The 15,813-nt window shown below is 39.5% G+C and overlaps 1 protein-coding gene across 14 annotated transcripts in view; it reads left to right on the top strand.

The window, feature by feature from the left end:
* The window catches only part of SMARCA2 (SWI/SNF related BAF chromatin remodeling complex subunit ATPase 2), a 222,136-nt gene that overhangs the window by 57,637 nt on the left and 148,686 nt on the right, over positions 1-15,813 (top strand). For 13 of the 14 annotated variants that reach the window (XM_045373183.3, XM_074017584.1, XM_045373185.3 and 10 more), the window contains 2 exons: positions 1,967-2,096; positions 8,822-9,244. In XM_045373183.3, coding sequence (XP_045229118.1) covers positions 1,967-2,096; positions 8,822-9,244 — 553 coding nt within the window. Of the gene's footprint in view, positions 1-1,966; positions 2,097-8,821; positions 9,245-15,813 lie in introns of those variants that run through there. The other variant, XM_065530632.2, reaches the window with a different exon arrangement.

Below are 15,813 nucleotides of genomic sequence, written 5' to 3'. Positions count from 1 at the left end.
AACCTATTGAACGTATTGACATATGCAAGTCCTGAAATTGTTTTGTGTTGAGATTAAATTAATTTGGGAGCTATATTCTAGATCTGATCAATGACTTGTAAACCTTCCTCTAAGTGGCTTACGTAATTTCAGAATAATTTGAAGATATCTCACCTTCAAAATGAAAGATAAAATGTGAGGGAAATACTTAGCTAAACTTTATTGTTCTTTAGCACTTAAAAATTCATTGTGTGAGTGTTGGGTCAGTTTTGTGTTTTTCTCCTGGATCGTTTGTATTTATTTATTTATTTATTTATTTATTTATTTTTGAGACGGAGTCTTGCTCTGTCTCCCAGGCTGGAGTGCAGTGGAGTGATCTCAGCTCACTGCACGCTCCGTCTCCCGGGTTCACGCCATTCTTCTGCCTCAGCCTCCGGAGGAGCTGGGACTACAGGTGCCCGCCACAGCACCCGGCTAATTTTTTGTATTTTTAGTAGAGACGGGGTTTCACCATATTAGCCCGGATGGTCTCGATCTCCTGACCTCGTGATCCGCCGGCCTCGGCCTCCCAAAGTGCTGGGATTACAGGCGTGAGCCACCGCGCCCAGCCTCTCCTGGATTGTTTTTATTGTTATCTCTTTTGATCCCTTCATTTTATGTCCTAGCATTTTTATTACACTTTCTCATATTCTCTCTACCCTCTTAAATACTCCCTTTTTTGTATTGCTTTGCTCGCATTCTGTGAGGTTTGCATTTTTTGCCATCCTGCTTCTTAGCCCCAGCCCCTCAGATAGTTCCCTGCATGAGGATCTGGGTGAGGGTTTAGAGCTCACACCTGCTGACCAGATGCCTTCACTATTTTCCATTCTTTTTATAGGCAGCTTTATTTCTTCTCTTATTCTTCCTTCTCCCTCTGAGGCTTCAGCTTTTTGCTTTTCAACATTACTGGAAATAAATAAACAAGTGGCCTAAATACATCTGCTGTGTGGCTTTGATTTCCTCTCTATTATTACTATTTAACAGACTCAGTGACACTCTTTATACTAGATTCTTCCCATTTTCCTTCTGAACATCCTCTTTATGATACATTTTTCTTCTTTTCAAGTGCATACTTTTGACTCTGCAGAAATTAACTTTCTTTTCTCCAAAACTGCAAACACTCATACTTTCTTGCTTGAAGTCATTTGGTTTCTATAAACTCCTGGAAATATTTCTTTCAGGCTGTTTTGAAAATTGCTATTACAGTTTGGGGAGGAATAGACTTTTCCTTTTTCAAACACATGCTCCATTGCCCAATTCTGGATTGGATTAATGTCGATTCAATAGCTGTTTATTGCACGTCTGTCACATATTATGCCTCAAGTTTTGGGTCCAGCCCCTGTGTTCATTATTTATTTCCAAACCGTGCCTTTAACCTTTTCCATTCCTCTTCCCTCTGTAGTATAGCTTTATCTGTTGCACACTCTTTCCCTTTCAGTGTTCACCCCCGTTCACGGCTCTGTCTTGTCTGTTCCTCTCTTTCCAACTGCCATGGAACCCTGTGGTTTCAACTTTTACACTTTCCATCATTCCTTTCCTTCCAATGGAGAAAAATTACCAAAAACTGGATCATCACAGATGTGTCCAACAGCCTTCCTTCCGACTTCAGACTAACTTCAACATATAACAGGTTTCAAGATTACTTACCAGGGTATGGAAAAATAGCCTATATTTGTCTACCTTGTGACCAGGGCTTCATTTTCATTGCCCGTTTCGATATTACCAAAAAAAAAAAAAAAAAGAGAAAAATCCTCTGTTTAAAGACTTAACATTTGACTTACAGATAGTTTGCTGATCATTTTGGTCTAGTCTCCTTTTTTTTAACTCTAGAACGGGTAGTAAATGATTGTGCCACACTTTTGAAGAACTTAGGAAGGGGTCTGAAAACTCCAAATAGAAATGTTTTCCCTTATAGAGGTGTCTAACTGATGTCCTTTAAATGTTTCAGCCCATCGATGGGATACATGACAAGGGGATTGTAGAAGACATCCATTGTGGATCCATGAAGGGCACTGGTATGCGACCACCTCACCCAGGCATGGGCCCTCCCCAGAGTCCAATGGATCAACACAGCCAAGGTTTGTGTCAGCTACACACCTGATACTGGTTCCCCAGCATAGTCTTTCAGTCTTTCCTGTTGGATGTTTTAATTATGACTTCCAAAGAATGTGTCTAAGGAAGATCAAATCCAGCAGGGTTTCTTTTCCTTATAGAAATCTACCTCCATCCTCACCAATACAATCTGATGATTTGTATGGGAAATTTTATTTCTGAAGTCCTAGTAATTTTACTAGCCATCATGCGTGCAAGCAGTCTGCAAAGTGCTCTGTGTACTTTATCCAGAATCTTTATCGTAATCTTTTAAGGTGAATTATGTTATCCCAGTTTTATAGATGGAGAAGATAAAGCTGGACAATTTACTTTGTTTTGCTAAGTTTACATGTCCAATCGGTGAGAGGGCCAGAAAGAGAATCTAGGCCTGCTTCCCAGCAACAGTGTAGATGTGAAGGTAAGGTGAACCACCTGTGTCCCTTAAATTGCATGCTTATCCATTGTCTATAAGGCAGCTTTATCTGGCAGTGAAATTACATGTCATTTCTGGTGGGTGGCTAGGCCTGTCATAGCAAATTACCACAAACAGAAATGTATTTTCTTATATAATTCTGGAGGCTAAGTCTGAAATCAAGGCATCAGCAGGGCCATGCTCTCTCTGAAGGCTTTGGAGAAGAATCCTTCCTTGCTTCTTCCTGGTTTCTGGTGGTTGCCAACAATCCTTGGCATTCCTGGACTTGCAGATGCATCACTGCAATCTCTGCCTTAGTATCCACATGATTTTTTTTCTTGTCTGTCTGTCTGTGTCCAGATTTTCTTCTTTTTTTTGAGCCGGAGTCTTGCTCTGTCGCCCAGGCTGGAGTACAGTGGCGCATCTCTGCTCACTGCAAGCTCCGCCTCCCGGGTTCACACCATTCTCCTGCCTCAACCTCCCATGTAGCTGGGACTACTGGTGCCCGCCACCATGCTCGGCTTCTCCTGCCTCAGCCCTCCCATGTAACTGGGACTACAGGCGCCCGCCACCACGCTTGGCTAATTTTTTGTATTATTTTTAGTAGAGATGGGGTTTCACCATGTTAGCCAGGATGGTCTCGATCTCCTGACCTCTTCATCTGCCTGCCTCGGCCTCCCAAAGTGCTGGGATTATAGGTGTGAACCACCGTGCCCAACCCAGATTTTCTTCTTTTTATGGGGACTATTCATTGGATTAGGGCCTTCCCTAATGCAGTATGGCCTCATCTTAACATGATTACAGCTACAAAAATACTGTTTCAGGCCGGGCCTGGTGGCTCAAGCTTGTAATCCCAGCGCTTTAGGAGGCTGAGGTGGGTGGATCATGAGATCAAGAGATTGAGACCATCCTGGTCAACATGGTGAAACCCTGTCTCTACTAAACATACAAAAATTAGCTGGGCGTGGTGGCGCATGCCTGTAATCTCAGCTACTCGGGAGGCTGAGGCACGAGAATCGCTTGAACCCGGGGGCAGAGGTTGCAGTGAGCCGATATTGCACCATTGCACTCCAGCCTGGCGACAGAGCAAGACTCCGTCTCAAAACAAAAAAAAACAAAAAAAACCAAAATACTCTTTCAAAGTAAGGCACATTCCCAGGTACTAGGGGTTAGGACTTCAACATATTTGGAACACAATTCAATTCAACTCACAACAATGGCTAAAAGAAATACGGCATATTTCTTTTCTTCTTCATACGTAACAAGTCCTCTTTCTTTTCCTCACTGTTGAAAACTATTCAGGTACCTCAAAGCCTTTTAATATAATGTAGCCTGATTTCAGAGTCATTATGTGGTCATTTCAACATGTGACGGGCATGAGTTAATCTAGCACTAATTGACATTAATATGTAGATATTCTAATTCAAGGTTTATGGTTTATGTGTTGCTATATATAATCTTGTGTAATTAATGTGTGTGTTTCCTCCATCCATGATCAGATATCCATCTACCCGAGGGAAGACTTTTGGCTGTGAGGATTTAGAGAAGTCTAAGCACAGTTGTTTCCTTTTGAAATATAAATAAGCAAGTCGTGGAGGCATAGGAGTGCCTCCCCACTAATATTTGAACAGGCTTTTGAACATCCCAGACTCTTATCTGAATTTTAGTGGCAGGCAGGCATAATTGTTGCAGATAACTCATAGAATCTTGACCATGTCAGAAGAGCAGCCTAAAGCTCTGGGACTTTTTGCTGTACAAGAAGACAAAATTTGACTCATTCACTGTTATGAGTGAAGTAAGACAGTATTTCCAGGCTTATCATTTAAATTTGAAGGGGCCAAGTATATTCATGGAGCTAATATAAACCTATATATACATATATATATATATATATATATATATTTTTTTTTTTTTTTTGAGGCACAGTCTCCCTCTGTTGCCCAGGCTGCAGTGCAGTGGCGTGATCTCAGCTCACTGCAACCTCTGCCTCCCAGGTTCAAGCGATTCTTCTGCCTCAGCCTCCTGAGTAGCTGGGACTATATGCGTTTGCCACCACACCCAGCTAATTTTTGTATTTTTAATAGAGACAGGGTTTCACCATGTTGCCCAGGCTGGTCTTGAACTCCTGACCTCAGGTGATCCACCCTTCTCAGCCTCCCAAAGTGCTGGGATTACAAGCATGAGCCACCATGCCTGGACTTAAACCTTTATTTTTAATACCTGGGAGGTATAGATGAGTGATATTTAGTGATTCTTAAAGCCAGGTGCTTACTTTTTCTGTTCCAGTCATTGCAGTAACTCTAATAGTGGAGTCCTAGGAAAATCTGAAAACTAAAACCACTTCAAATGCACAAATCGTAATTGAGAGCATTTTTACTTTTATTTCTGTGATCACTTGGCTCCTCTCTTCAACATAAGAATGATGTCTTATTTATCTTGGAATCCACAACACTTGACATGATACCTAGCACTTGGCTATATAGATATTAGTAAATTTTGTTCAATTAGGTGTGGAAGTTTGTGTATTAAAGAGTCAACAGTTTAAAATGATCTCAACTTTTATGTAATTTCAATGAAGTATAATAACTTTAAATGCAAAGGTCTGCATTAAAGGGAATCAGAATTAACATGTAATATTCTCTAAAATAGTAAAGTGCATTGTAGGCTGAGGAATGAGTTATTTTAGGGTGTATTTTTGAATAAAGCAGTATTAGTATAATGCAGTCCTATTTTATATAATGATCTAAAAAGAATTTAGACTTGGTAATAGCACGTGTCTTTAAAAAACTCATTGTGAAAAGCCATTTATTAATATAAAAACACAGGAACAGAGAGATGTGGTATTGATTGGAAGGCTGCGAGCTTTAACTACCTAGCAACCTATTAGGTTATTTTAGGGTGTTGGTCAAGAAGCAAAGCCATTTCCTTCAATAAATACCGAATTGTGTACCTTATGGTCCCAATGATAACATTGTTTATTTTTAGTCCATTGGATAGAAACCCTTCAAAGGCAGGTATATATTTAAGTTTTGTGTGTGTGTGTGTGTGTGTGTGTGTGTGTGTGTAGAGAAAATTCATATAATATTGGCACTTAGAAGTTCCAGATCATTAATAGGAGAAAGGTTATTGCATCTCTCTGAGGCAAGGTGAAACTCGGGAGATAATAGCCCTTGAAAACTAGGGAAAGAAAACTGCCACTTTTGACTTCTTTCGAACGAGCAAATCATACAGGATTCCAAAAAGAGCAGAATCTGCATCAACACTGTCATCCTACCGACAAATGTATATTCACTCTCGGGCAATTTCTTCACTCTGTTTTCTCAACTAAAGATAATTACCAAAATATGTGATGTTGTTGTATCACTTAGATTCTGTTTTTCTTCAAGTTTTATGGGATGCTATTCCTGTAGAAATAAAAATCTCTATTTTTAATAACATACTGTGACAGAATGATTCTATTCACATCCCCTACAAATTCTGGGAAATAATTCTCACTTCTGTTTTCTTCTGATCAAATTTGAGGTGAAATTTTGTTGTACTGACTAACTCAAAAATGATTTTTATTTCACTCTCAATTTTTTGGATCAAATTTGAGGTAGGTTTTTTTTTGGTATTGATTTGCCAGTGACCAGGTTCTTTTTTTCAGAGTTTAAATTGTTATGCTTAATGTAACTGTCTCACCTTCATAATGTTGCCTTGTTCATAGTTTCAAAGAGTGATGTAAGACATAGTGTTACACATGAATTTAGACTAGATTGCCTAATATTTTGGTTCATTGTATTAGGCATCCTATGATTTGCCATGAGTGAGATTCTAATTGATGACCCTAGGAAATAGGAAAGACCAGAAATCAGGAAATGTATGACTAATTTTAAGCCCTGGTCATGTCTCTTCTACTGTGAAAATGGTAGCAGGTTTGGTGGGAAGATTTTCCTCCTGTGGTAAACTCAGGGCTGGCCAGAAAGACGTCATAATGAATAGACTACCAGTTTGTACTAGCATTACAATTAAGGGGCTAATGTAAGCCTTCTTAAAGAAGCATGTTAATGCTGAAGTTAAGTGTCTGTTATTGATATTCTCTAAGTGTTTATTGTTGTAATAACAACATGTTGGGATTTAAATTTCTGCTAGTCTTGCAGGCTTTCAAGGGAATTTTCTTGGCTATTTTATATAACCAACTCAAACCCTAAACTGCATGGTGTGTGTGCTTCCTCACGGAGTAGGGATTTGTGGAATGAAATTTAGCAATTCTTCTATTTACCTTTAAGGCAGGATTTCCCTGAATAGAGTTCTACTTCTCATCAAATGGTGGAGTAAAACCCATTCTTGGTTTAGGGGATCACGCTAAATTTGCCTCCCTCTCCAAATGACAGTTGGAGATAAAAGTAACTGAATCTGTTATTTTCTTTGGGCTTGTGAATTATGAGGGTGAATCCCCAGTTGGGGGCAGTCATATATTCTCAGGCCTCTGTGATTCTGCAGATGCACAGAGCTCTTTCAGTTCAAACTTTTCTTAGGTTTGAGCATGCAGCAGGAATTTAATAAACGCTTATGTGATGATCTTTGTGAGAACTGTGACACGATTACATTTATTAAAGGGCAGAGACTTTTCATCCATCTATGTATGTAATGCTGTGTTCTGGGACACCTTTGACTTGATTAATTGGCACTTTGTTTCAGCTCAAGGACACCTTTTGGATTGCTTTAGGCCACTTTGTTCTCTCCTTCATCTTGGATCTCCCTCCAGCAATGTTCAGTCATGCTTTTCTAGGAATTCTATGGCTAAGCTATGCAGATCATCTCCTGAAATAAGTCCCTTGAGGTTTTTTTGTGCATTTTGATTTTTCTTCCCCAGAAAAGTGTTCTTAAATTTCCCATTTAGATCTCTTCGAAACCAAACAGTTTACTCTCATTTTTATGTTATATCACAAGTGGTTCTAGAAGGTTTTTGAAACTTTCAAGTCCCTCACTTATTTTCATATAACCAAATTTATATGAGATCATGGAAAGGGCATACCTTGGTTTAAATCTTGAAGCTGCCAAGAGTTAATTGTGTGACTTTGGGTAACTGGTTTACTCTCTGAGCCTCATTTTCCTCATTTTAAAAAATGTGGTAACAGTATATATCTTTTAGGGTTGTTGTAAGGGTTGAAGAAATAATGTATGTTCTACCCATATCTTCTTGATTCCCATTACCATTTCTATACCCCCACCAGCCTGATTTCCTGTGCCCAGAATCACTGTCTTGGTTCACTTCCATCTACCTTTCCCACATATGGCAAAGTCCCTGGAGAACAATAATCTTTAGAGCATTAGTCATAACCAGTGACTTAACCAGTGACTGCTGATTGCAGGAGTGTAAATACCTCAGCTTCTTTACCCCTTTCGTGGAATAATTTGGAGGCAAGTTATTTACCATATATTCTAAAGTTTCTGCACTGAATTAATCTTCAGATACCCACTGCAGCAGCTGGTTTGATAATACCCCCCCTTATTGGCTGCCTTCCCTTCCTTATATTACCTTTTCATACCCCTATTAGTGTCCACGCACCTTCCCAGTAAATTGCCAGTACTCAATCCTTAAATAAGGCTCTGCTACTAGGGAGAACCCAACTGTGATAGTTGAGTGCAAGTCAACTCCTTGCATAGTACCCACAACATGTAGGCACTCAATAATTGCAAGTTATTCATAACATGCATAACAATAAACCAAGTGTTCGCTCTCCACCTGAGACATTCTTTATTCCCCATTGAGATATATCAGGTGCCATCAGGTTTTGTTCTCGCAGTTGGAGCTACTTTTACCATTCAGTACTGTCCCTTGGTGCCTTTCCTTTAGGTGAACAACAACCACTAACAGTTTACCTTCTAGGACTATTGATGTGGCTGTTGATCACTTGAAGTGTGGTTAGTTCAAATTGAGATGTGCTTTAAGTGTAAAATATTTAGCAGATTTCAAAGTCTTAGTATGAAAAAAAAGAACGTAGAATATCTCACTAACAATTTTTATGTTTTAAAATGATGTTTTGGATATGTTGGTTTAAATAAAATACATTTAAATTAACTTCACCTGCTTTTTTTTTTTTAACATTTTTAAAGTGGCTACCAGAAAATTTTAAATTTTACATATATATAAAGCACATATTACTATATTAAAATCTTAAACTACATATAATTAATAAATGATATGTCATTTAAATTTCTATCAGACAGTTGCTGCAGACAATTATTAGAGTATTCAGGGATATCTTTCAGGGTTGTCAGGGGTAGCCTGTGATTTTCTTTTGTGCTTTCTTTTAGGTTATATGTCACCGCACCCATCTCCATTAGGAGCCCCAGAGCACGTCTCCAGCCCTATGTCTGGAGGAGGCCCAACTCCACCTCAGATGCCACCAAGCCAGCCAGGGGCCCTCATCCCAGGTGATCCGCAGGCCATGAGCCAGCCCAACAGAGGTCCCTCACCTTTCAGTCCCGTCCAGCTGCATCAGCTTCGAGCTCAGATTTTAGCTTATAAAATGCTGGCCCGGGGCCAGCCCCTCCCTGAAACGCTGCAGCTTGCAGTCCAGGGGAAAAGGACGTTGCCTGGCATGCAGCAACAACAGCAGCAGCAACAGCAGCCGCAGCAGCAGCAGCAGCAGCAACAGCAGCCGCAGCAGCAGCCACCGCAACCACAGACGCAGCAACAACAGCAGCCGGCCCTTGTTAACTACAACAGACCATCTGGTAGGTTAATACGCAACCAAATGAATAATGCCATGGCCCAACTCGGATAAGAAAGACTGCTCACACACCAAAACACTGGGTTGGTACAAGCCCAGGGCTGACATAACCTTTTGTTATACCCCACTGGCTCTCTATCCTTGCTCCACTCAGACGGCCAAGATTCTTGGTCTTCCTCTGCTGTTGAGACCTAGGGCAGTGTTTCTTAACCTTAAGAGGTGCTTGTGCAAGCTGGAGACCTGGGGAAAAAGCACCCGTGATTTTGCATTCTCTTTCAAGAGGTTCAAGGTTTCTTGGAAGCGCATCCACACACCCAAGGTTAAGAACCTCTGGACTTAGTGCCTTTCATCCCCAAAACTCACTGCTCAAATCAGTCCCACTAGAGCCATTTTATAATTTGTTGATTTGTTTATTTCTATCCCTTTTTGTTATGAAGAACATCTGGAGAGGCTTACAAGAAGCATGCCTGTTGTAAAATAATTATGAGTAGAAAAATCAGAAACAAGGGAAAATAGAAAAAAAAGTAAGAAATGGAGGTAAGCAAGTAGGGCTGTAAAAGCTCTCATAGTTGCTATATTTGCTTCAAAGATGACTTGAGTTTCTTGACAATCGGAGCCAAAAGGAGACAAAGTCCTGTATCTAAGTCTCGCCATTTGGAAGGAAGTTCTTACCAATTTCTCAGAAAAAGCCATTTTTAGCATGAGAGTATAGAGTTGATTTCCCACATGGGATTATTTTTTAAATTATTATCATAATCATTATTGTAAGAGGCACTGCATGATAGAAACATCAATAGCATTTGTTCATAACAGACTAACAGATTCAACATGGCCTATTTCTTATACACCTTGGGATGAAATCTTAAGCTATGACATTATACAATGGGTAGAAATGATATAATCCTTTGCATGGCCTCTTGGTCCTCAGTCTTGATCCCATTGATAGACTTCAGAGGTGCAGGCGACTGTGGACTGGAGTAATCTTCCATGAAGGTTGTTTTCTCTAGGAAGCGTTTTGTTAAAGAACTGGAAAAGCAGAGAGTTTATGGGTCGATTCTAATGAAAGCTTTGGATTCTAGGGAATGAGGTACTTCCTTGACATTGATACCATTTCCTCTGAGTGGTTTCCATTCATTTAGGCAAGTTCTGACACGCAGGTTGTTGCAAACAATTAGTTTGGGATATTGGTACTCTTCCTGGGTTTTGGGCCTTATACCATGGGAGAGAGTTCAGATTAGTATTTTTTTATTAATATTCTGCCTATTGAGTTTGTATATGTTTGTTTTCTGGTAGAGGCAGCTCCAAGAGTAGGCCTACCTAAGAGATAAACTCATCTTATTCATTGTTATAGCTTAAGAATGGATGTCTTAGTAAGTCTGAGCTACTGTAATGAAAGGTCATCAACTGGGTGGCTTATAAACAGTGAATTTGTTTCTCACAGTTCTGAATGCTGGGAATTCCAACTTCAAAACACCAGCAGATTCAGTGTCTGGTGAGGGCCTGCTTCTTGATTTATAGATGGCTTCCTTCTCACTGTGTCCTCACATGGCGGAAGAGACAAGGCAGCTCTCTGGAGCCTCTTTTATAAGGGCACGAATCCCAATTATGAGGACTCTTCCCTCATCAAGTACTCACCTCCCAAAGGCCTCACCTTCTAATATCATCTCCCTGGGAATTAGGATTTTAACATATGAATTTTGAGGGGACCATAAACTTTCAGACCATGGCAGTGGGTTTTAAAAGGGCAAGAAAATATTTCATCTCCAGATTTCTGTGTGGCTACCATGGAGGCATTTGGTAGGTGGAGGATCATAGAGGACTGAGCTTTGGGAACTGGAAAAGTTATACAGGAAATTGCAGAAAAGGGCAGTTTGAACCCTAAAAGTATTTAGAGGTTTTAAAACTGCAAAACTCCAGCTCTTGAGAATGCAGCCAGATAGAAGAAAAAAGCACATATGTGTATGTGTGTGTGTGGCTTATCCTCACTGAGTGCCTGCTGGCCTACTCGTGCCATTCTCAGTGATAAGTCCTTTGCATGTGTCACACAACTAATGATGGAGAGTCGGGATTCAGACCCCAGCAATTTGACTTGAGAACTAATGTTCTTAACCACTTTCCCATATTGGCTCCTTCGTGGCAAAAAGGCTCATGACAAGGGAAAAAACCTATCACAAAGTCTGGGTACCAAGATGCAAGCATTTTACTTCTGTGTGTAAAGAGACAGTATCTGTACACCTTACTTCGAGCCTGTGAGCCTTTTCCCTCTTACTCTGGGACACAGTATCAACAAAATTTGTAATCTTTTACCGGCCCAAGCACTGGTATTTTAAAGAATGATCTAGACTCAGTAGTAAAAGATTCCAAGATACTATTTAAGAATGTAGGAAGCAGGCCGGGAACAGTGGCTCCTGCCTGTAATCCCAGCACTTTGGGAGGCTGAGGTGGGCGGATCCCGAGGTCAGGAGATCGAGACCATCCTGGCTAACACGGTGAAACCCCATTTCTACTAAAAATACAAAAAAATTAGCCGGGCGTGTTGGCGGATGCCTGTAGTCCCAGCTACTCGGGAGGCTGAGGCAGGAGAATGGTGTGAACCTGGGAGGTGGAACTTGCAGTGAGCCGAGATCTTGCCACTGCACTACAGCCTGGGTGACAGAGCAAGACTCTGTCTCAAAAAAAAAAAAAAAAAAAAGAATATAGGAAGCAGAATGATTTGTTTGGGAAACCTTTTTAATCCAAGGTTAAAATAATATGACTGAACAAAGTAGTAAAATTTAAAGGATGAAGTTCCATTTATCTGGATACTTATACACAATAAATGCTTCGTGTCCTAATAAACCCAATCCTGAGTTCATTTTCTGGATCATTTTCAGAAGAGAGGGCTCTATTCCTTTTTTTTTTTTTTTTTTTAATTATTATTATTTTTTTAACCTGGCTCCAGAACCTACGTCTTCCGTCATCAGGTGCCTGTCATTAAAGGGAATTCATTTTATTACTCACTGCTCATGTCTTTTTAAATTGTCAACAGTCGGAGCTTCGTTAGAAATGACAATATTTGGGCAGGTAGGGTTTTATGGAAGAGTGGAAAGGAGACGTGAATGAAGGAGGAAAGAAGATATCTCCTTCAAATAGAATGAGCCCATTCTGTCACTGAGAGGGCACTTCCATTTGACAGCATTGCTGAACTTGTCCCCACATCACAGGTTTCATGAGGGAAACAGATAACCTTACTTGCAAAAAATAATTGTTTTTTTAGATTGGCTTTTAGAAAAGTAAAAATAAGGCATGACTTTCTTTTTAAAGTTAATATTAGTCTATTTATTGTTTATCTCCTTTTTATAAAATAATTACTTTTAAACACCCCTGCTAATATTTCAGGATGTTATTCACTTACGTAGAGGTAGTTGTGTTCCCATTTTGCTTCTGTTCCATTTCCTAGTGTTATTCATGTGTGAAGAGAATCTTTTTGGCCGGGGTGGTCTGCCTCAAATCTACTCCAAAGTTATAATTCACCAAAAGTGACATCATCCTAGCCAACACCAAAGAATTATGGTTGGAGTTGAGGCATTGCACATGGAACACATAACTCTGCAGTGGTTTCTCCTACGAAATGTCAGCCACTCTTATGATGGAATGTGCTCTTGCCTGCTGTGGGCACCACTCAAATCTAACCCATCATTTTTCTTTTCATTTTGATTCACTTTTCCTTTCAGAGATTCAAGTGAAAAGAAAAATGGGAACTGAAAAAATTTGGTGTTTTTGAGGGGTGAGGGAGAGACCTTCTGGTAGAAAATAAAGTGTTTTGTTTTGATATCTGAAATTTTATATGCTCAATTTAAATATGTTTTATTGCATTTGTTTTTTCCAACCTGTGGAAACCACTTAAATTCCTGTTGAATGCATAGATCTTTTATTTGCATGAATGTCCTGTATGCTGGAAACTAAGTGGGAGCTCTGAATGCTTAGAAGTTCTGTGCCTGTGAGACTTGGGTATTTTAATACATTTGTTGCCCTATTGCTTCAAATTAGGCATAGGGATGCATTCAGTAAAGACTGTCTCCCTCCCTGCTTAGCTGCCCCGGGACTCCCTTCTGGAGGGCCAGAGTTTCTACTTTGTTTCTATTTTGACTCCTAAAGTGAGGACTGAAGGGAAAGCAGATGGCATTTTGTACTTGTGACAATGAAGCCTAAATTGTTTATGTTGGAGAGGGAGCAAGAGATAAACCAAAGAATGTGATTTGTCTTCCATTTGAAGATACCAGGGAAAAGTCTTGTCAAGTAGCAGACCACCAGTGTCTGGTGTAGAGGAGATAATTTCTGTGGATAGAGAGCAAAGCCAGCCAGGCAAACGAACCCGTAAGCCGCCTGAGGGACAGACAGGCATACAACCTAATGAATAGGTAGTTAGACTTTGGGCAAGGCTAATTGCAGCAAGCTGTGTTAGTTCCCCAGCCTCTGTAAGTAGTCGTTTTTATACAATCTGTCAGAGGGAGGAGAAAATAGACCCACACAGTAAATGGACTTGCGGTGTTTAGCTGGGAAGTGGAGTTTGCTCTAAGTCGCTCTGGTAGCAGACTCCAGGGAGCACATGGCAGGCGGACTCATCTGAGTATCTGTGCTGAGGAGTTGTATTAAACTGTTGCAACACTTTGAAATTGCTTTAGAAAAAGAGTACTCCCAAAGTTGCCAGCTAATACGGTATCGAATTTCCTGAAAGACCTTTCTTTTGCCGTGTGGTTTTTCTATAAAGCTGAGTCAATTAGGCTTCTTTACCTCCTTATCCTTGGTGGCAATAAAACGACAAGAGCTGAGGATTGAGGGTTGAGCATGTAGACGCTATTATCTCATTGGATGTTTACCACTGCCCTATGAAGTGGCTATTGTTACTCTCCGCATTCTATAGATGAGCACACTGAACCACAGATTGGTTGAGTAACTTGCTCAGGCTCACACAACCGGCAGGTGATACAGCTGAGGTGAAAGAGCATTTTTTTCTGGAAAGATTCAGGGTGTTTAAATGTACCTGTTTAGTGCACAGCAAGTTGTAGTACTTTTAAATTGGAGACTGGAATATATAAGTAGATGTTTGAATCTCTCTGTGTCTCTCAGAGTTACGGGTGAATCAACAAAATTAGAATGTCTTTCTATTTAGTGACTGAAGAAGGCTGTCCATGCATGTATCAGGTCTACTTTGGAGTCACAGACTAGATTCTGGACCAGAGAAGACACATAAGCTTTGGGTACCTTTCTTTGATTAAATGTAGTTTTAAAAATAATGACTTGACTATATCTCAGGGAGTCTTCATAGTCTTCTGCATGGGTATTTCTAGACAATAATGCTAAAGAGGAGAGTGCCAGTACAAGTGAAATTATAACATGATTGCAGTGTTATGGCTTTTGTTGATGAATTATTTGAACTGGGAAGAAAAACACTTTGAGAACTAAATTTAAAGTAATTCTTCCGATATTATCAGTAAGACCTAAAGGTAGTTGCTTTTAGAGGACCTAAATGTATTAAATTCCTGATTTAGCATGCTTGTACCAAGTCTTCAAATATGTTAAATTCTATCAGCTTCTTGAGCTTCTTAAGGAGAGTCATAGAATCATAGGGGATTAAAATAAATGTTAGAAATCTGTATCTCTTCTCACTTGACTGGATCATATCTAGAGCAACCCAAATGAAAATGTGCCCTGTTTTAAAGATCTCCAGGGAAAAATATTCTAAAACTTCCCCCAATAATTTATTCCAATGCATAGTAACCCTGAGACTTAATATTTAGAAATTGGTTTCTTATATATGGATGAAAGGAACTCTAAGAAGGTATACATTACATAAAAGACCTTTTATACAGGAAAAAAAAAGTACTTAGATGAAAAAACTTCTTAATTATGGAGGTACAATACCTAAAATTAAAAATAAAATGAAGTGCATTTTCCACCTAAGATTTTTTCATCAACCCCTAGAACCACTGCTGGAAATTACCTCATGAGAAATCTTACCTAGCTCTGTATCTTTTGGAAATGTTTTACCTAATTTTAGAAAGAGGGGAAAAGAACAGTAACATCACATACACACACACACACACACACACACACACACACACGACACGAACACAGACACACACTGTAGTTTCCTAAGCAGTTTGTTCTAATTCTTCACATTCCCCCTGTCAAAATGTTTGCTTATAACTTTCTTTGTATTGTCATTTAAGCCCATTTCTAATTGGTGATTGTTGGAAATTGAATAAATGTGTTCAATTTTTCATAATGTATGTCGTTGTATGGTTAATTATTAAATCGCTCTGAAGTATATAGACTATTATTTTTGTTACCATTTAATAGCTATTTTTTCTTAGAAAGGGTATAGAAAAAATTGGAAGAATGCTCTGGACTTTAACATCTGCTTACTAAGATTCTTTTAAAAAAATTTACTAACTCATCTGGTATCATCACTAAAATTATTTATAATAATAAGGCAACTAAAAATTCATCTAGGAGGAGAAGTGGAACGTTGAAAAATTTAAGTGTGTACCTAGTAATTAACTTAAACTCCTGAAGTTCAATGTGGAAAAT

The sequence above is a fragment of the Macaca fascicularis genome, chromosome 15 (assembly GCF_037993035.2).
Source record: "Macaca fascicularis isolate 582-1 chromosome 15, T2T-MFA8v1.1".
In the NCBI taxonomy this organism is placed as follows: domain Eukaryota; kingdom Metazoa; phylum Chordata; class Mammalia; order Primates; family Cercopithecidae; genus Macaca; species Macaca fascicularis.
This window is presented reverse-complemented; position numbering and strand designations above follow the sequence as displayed.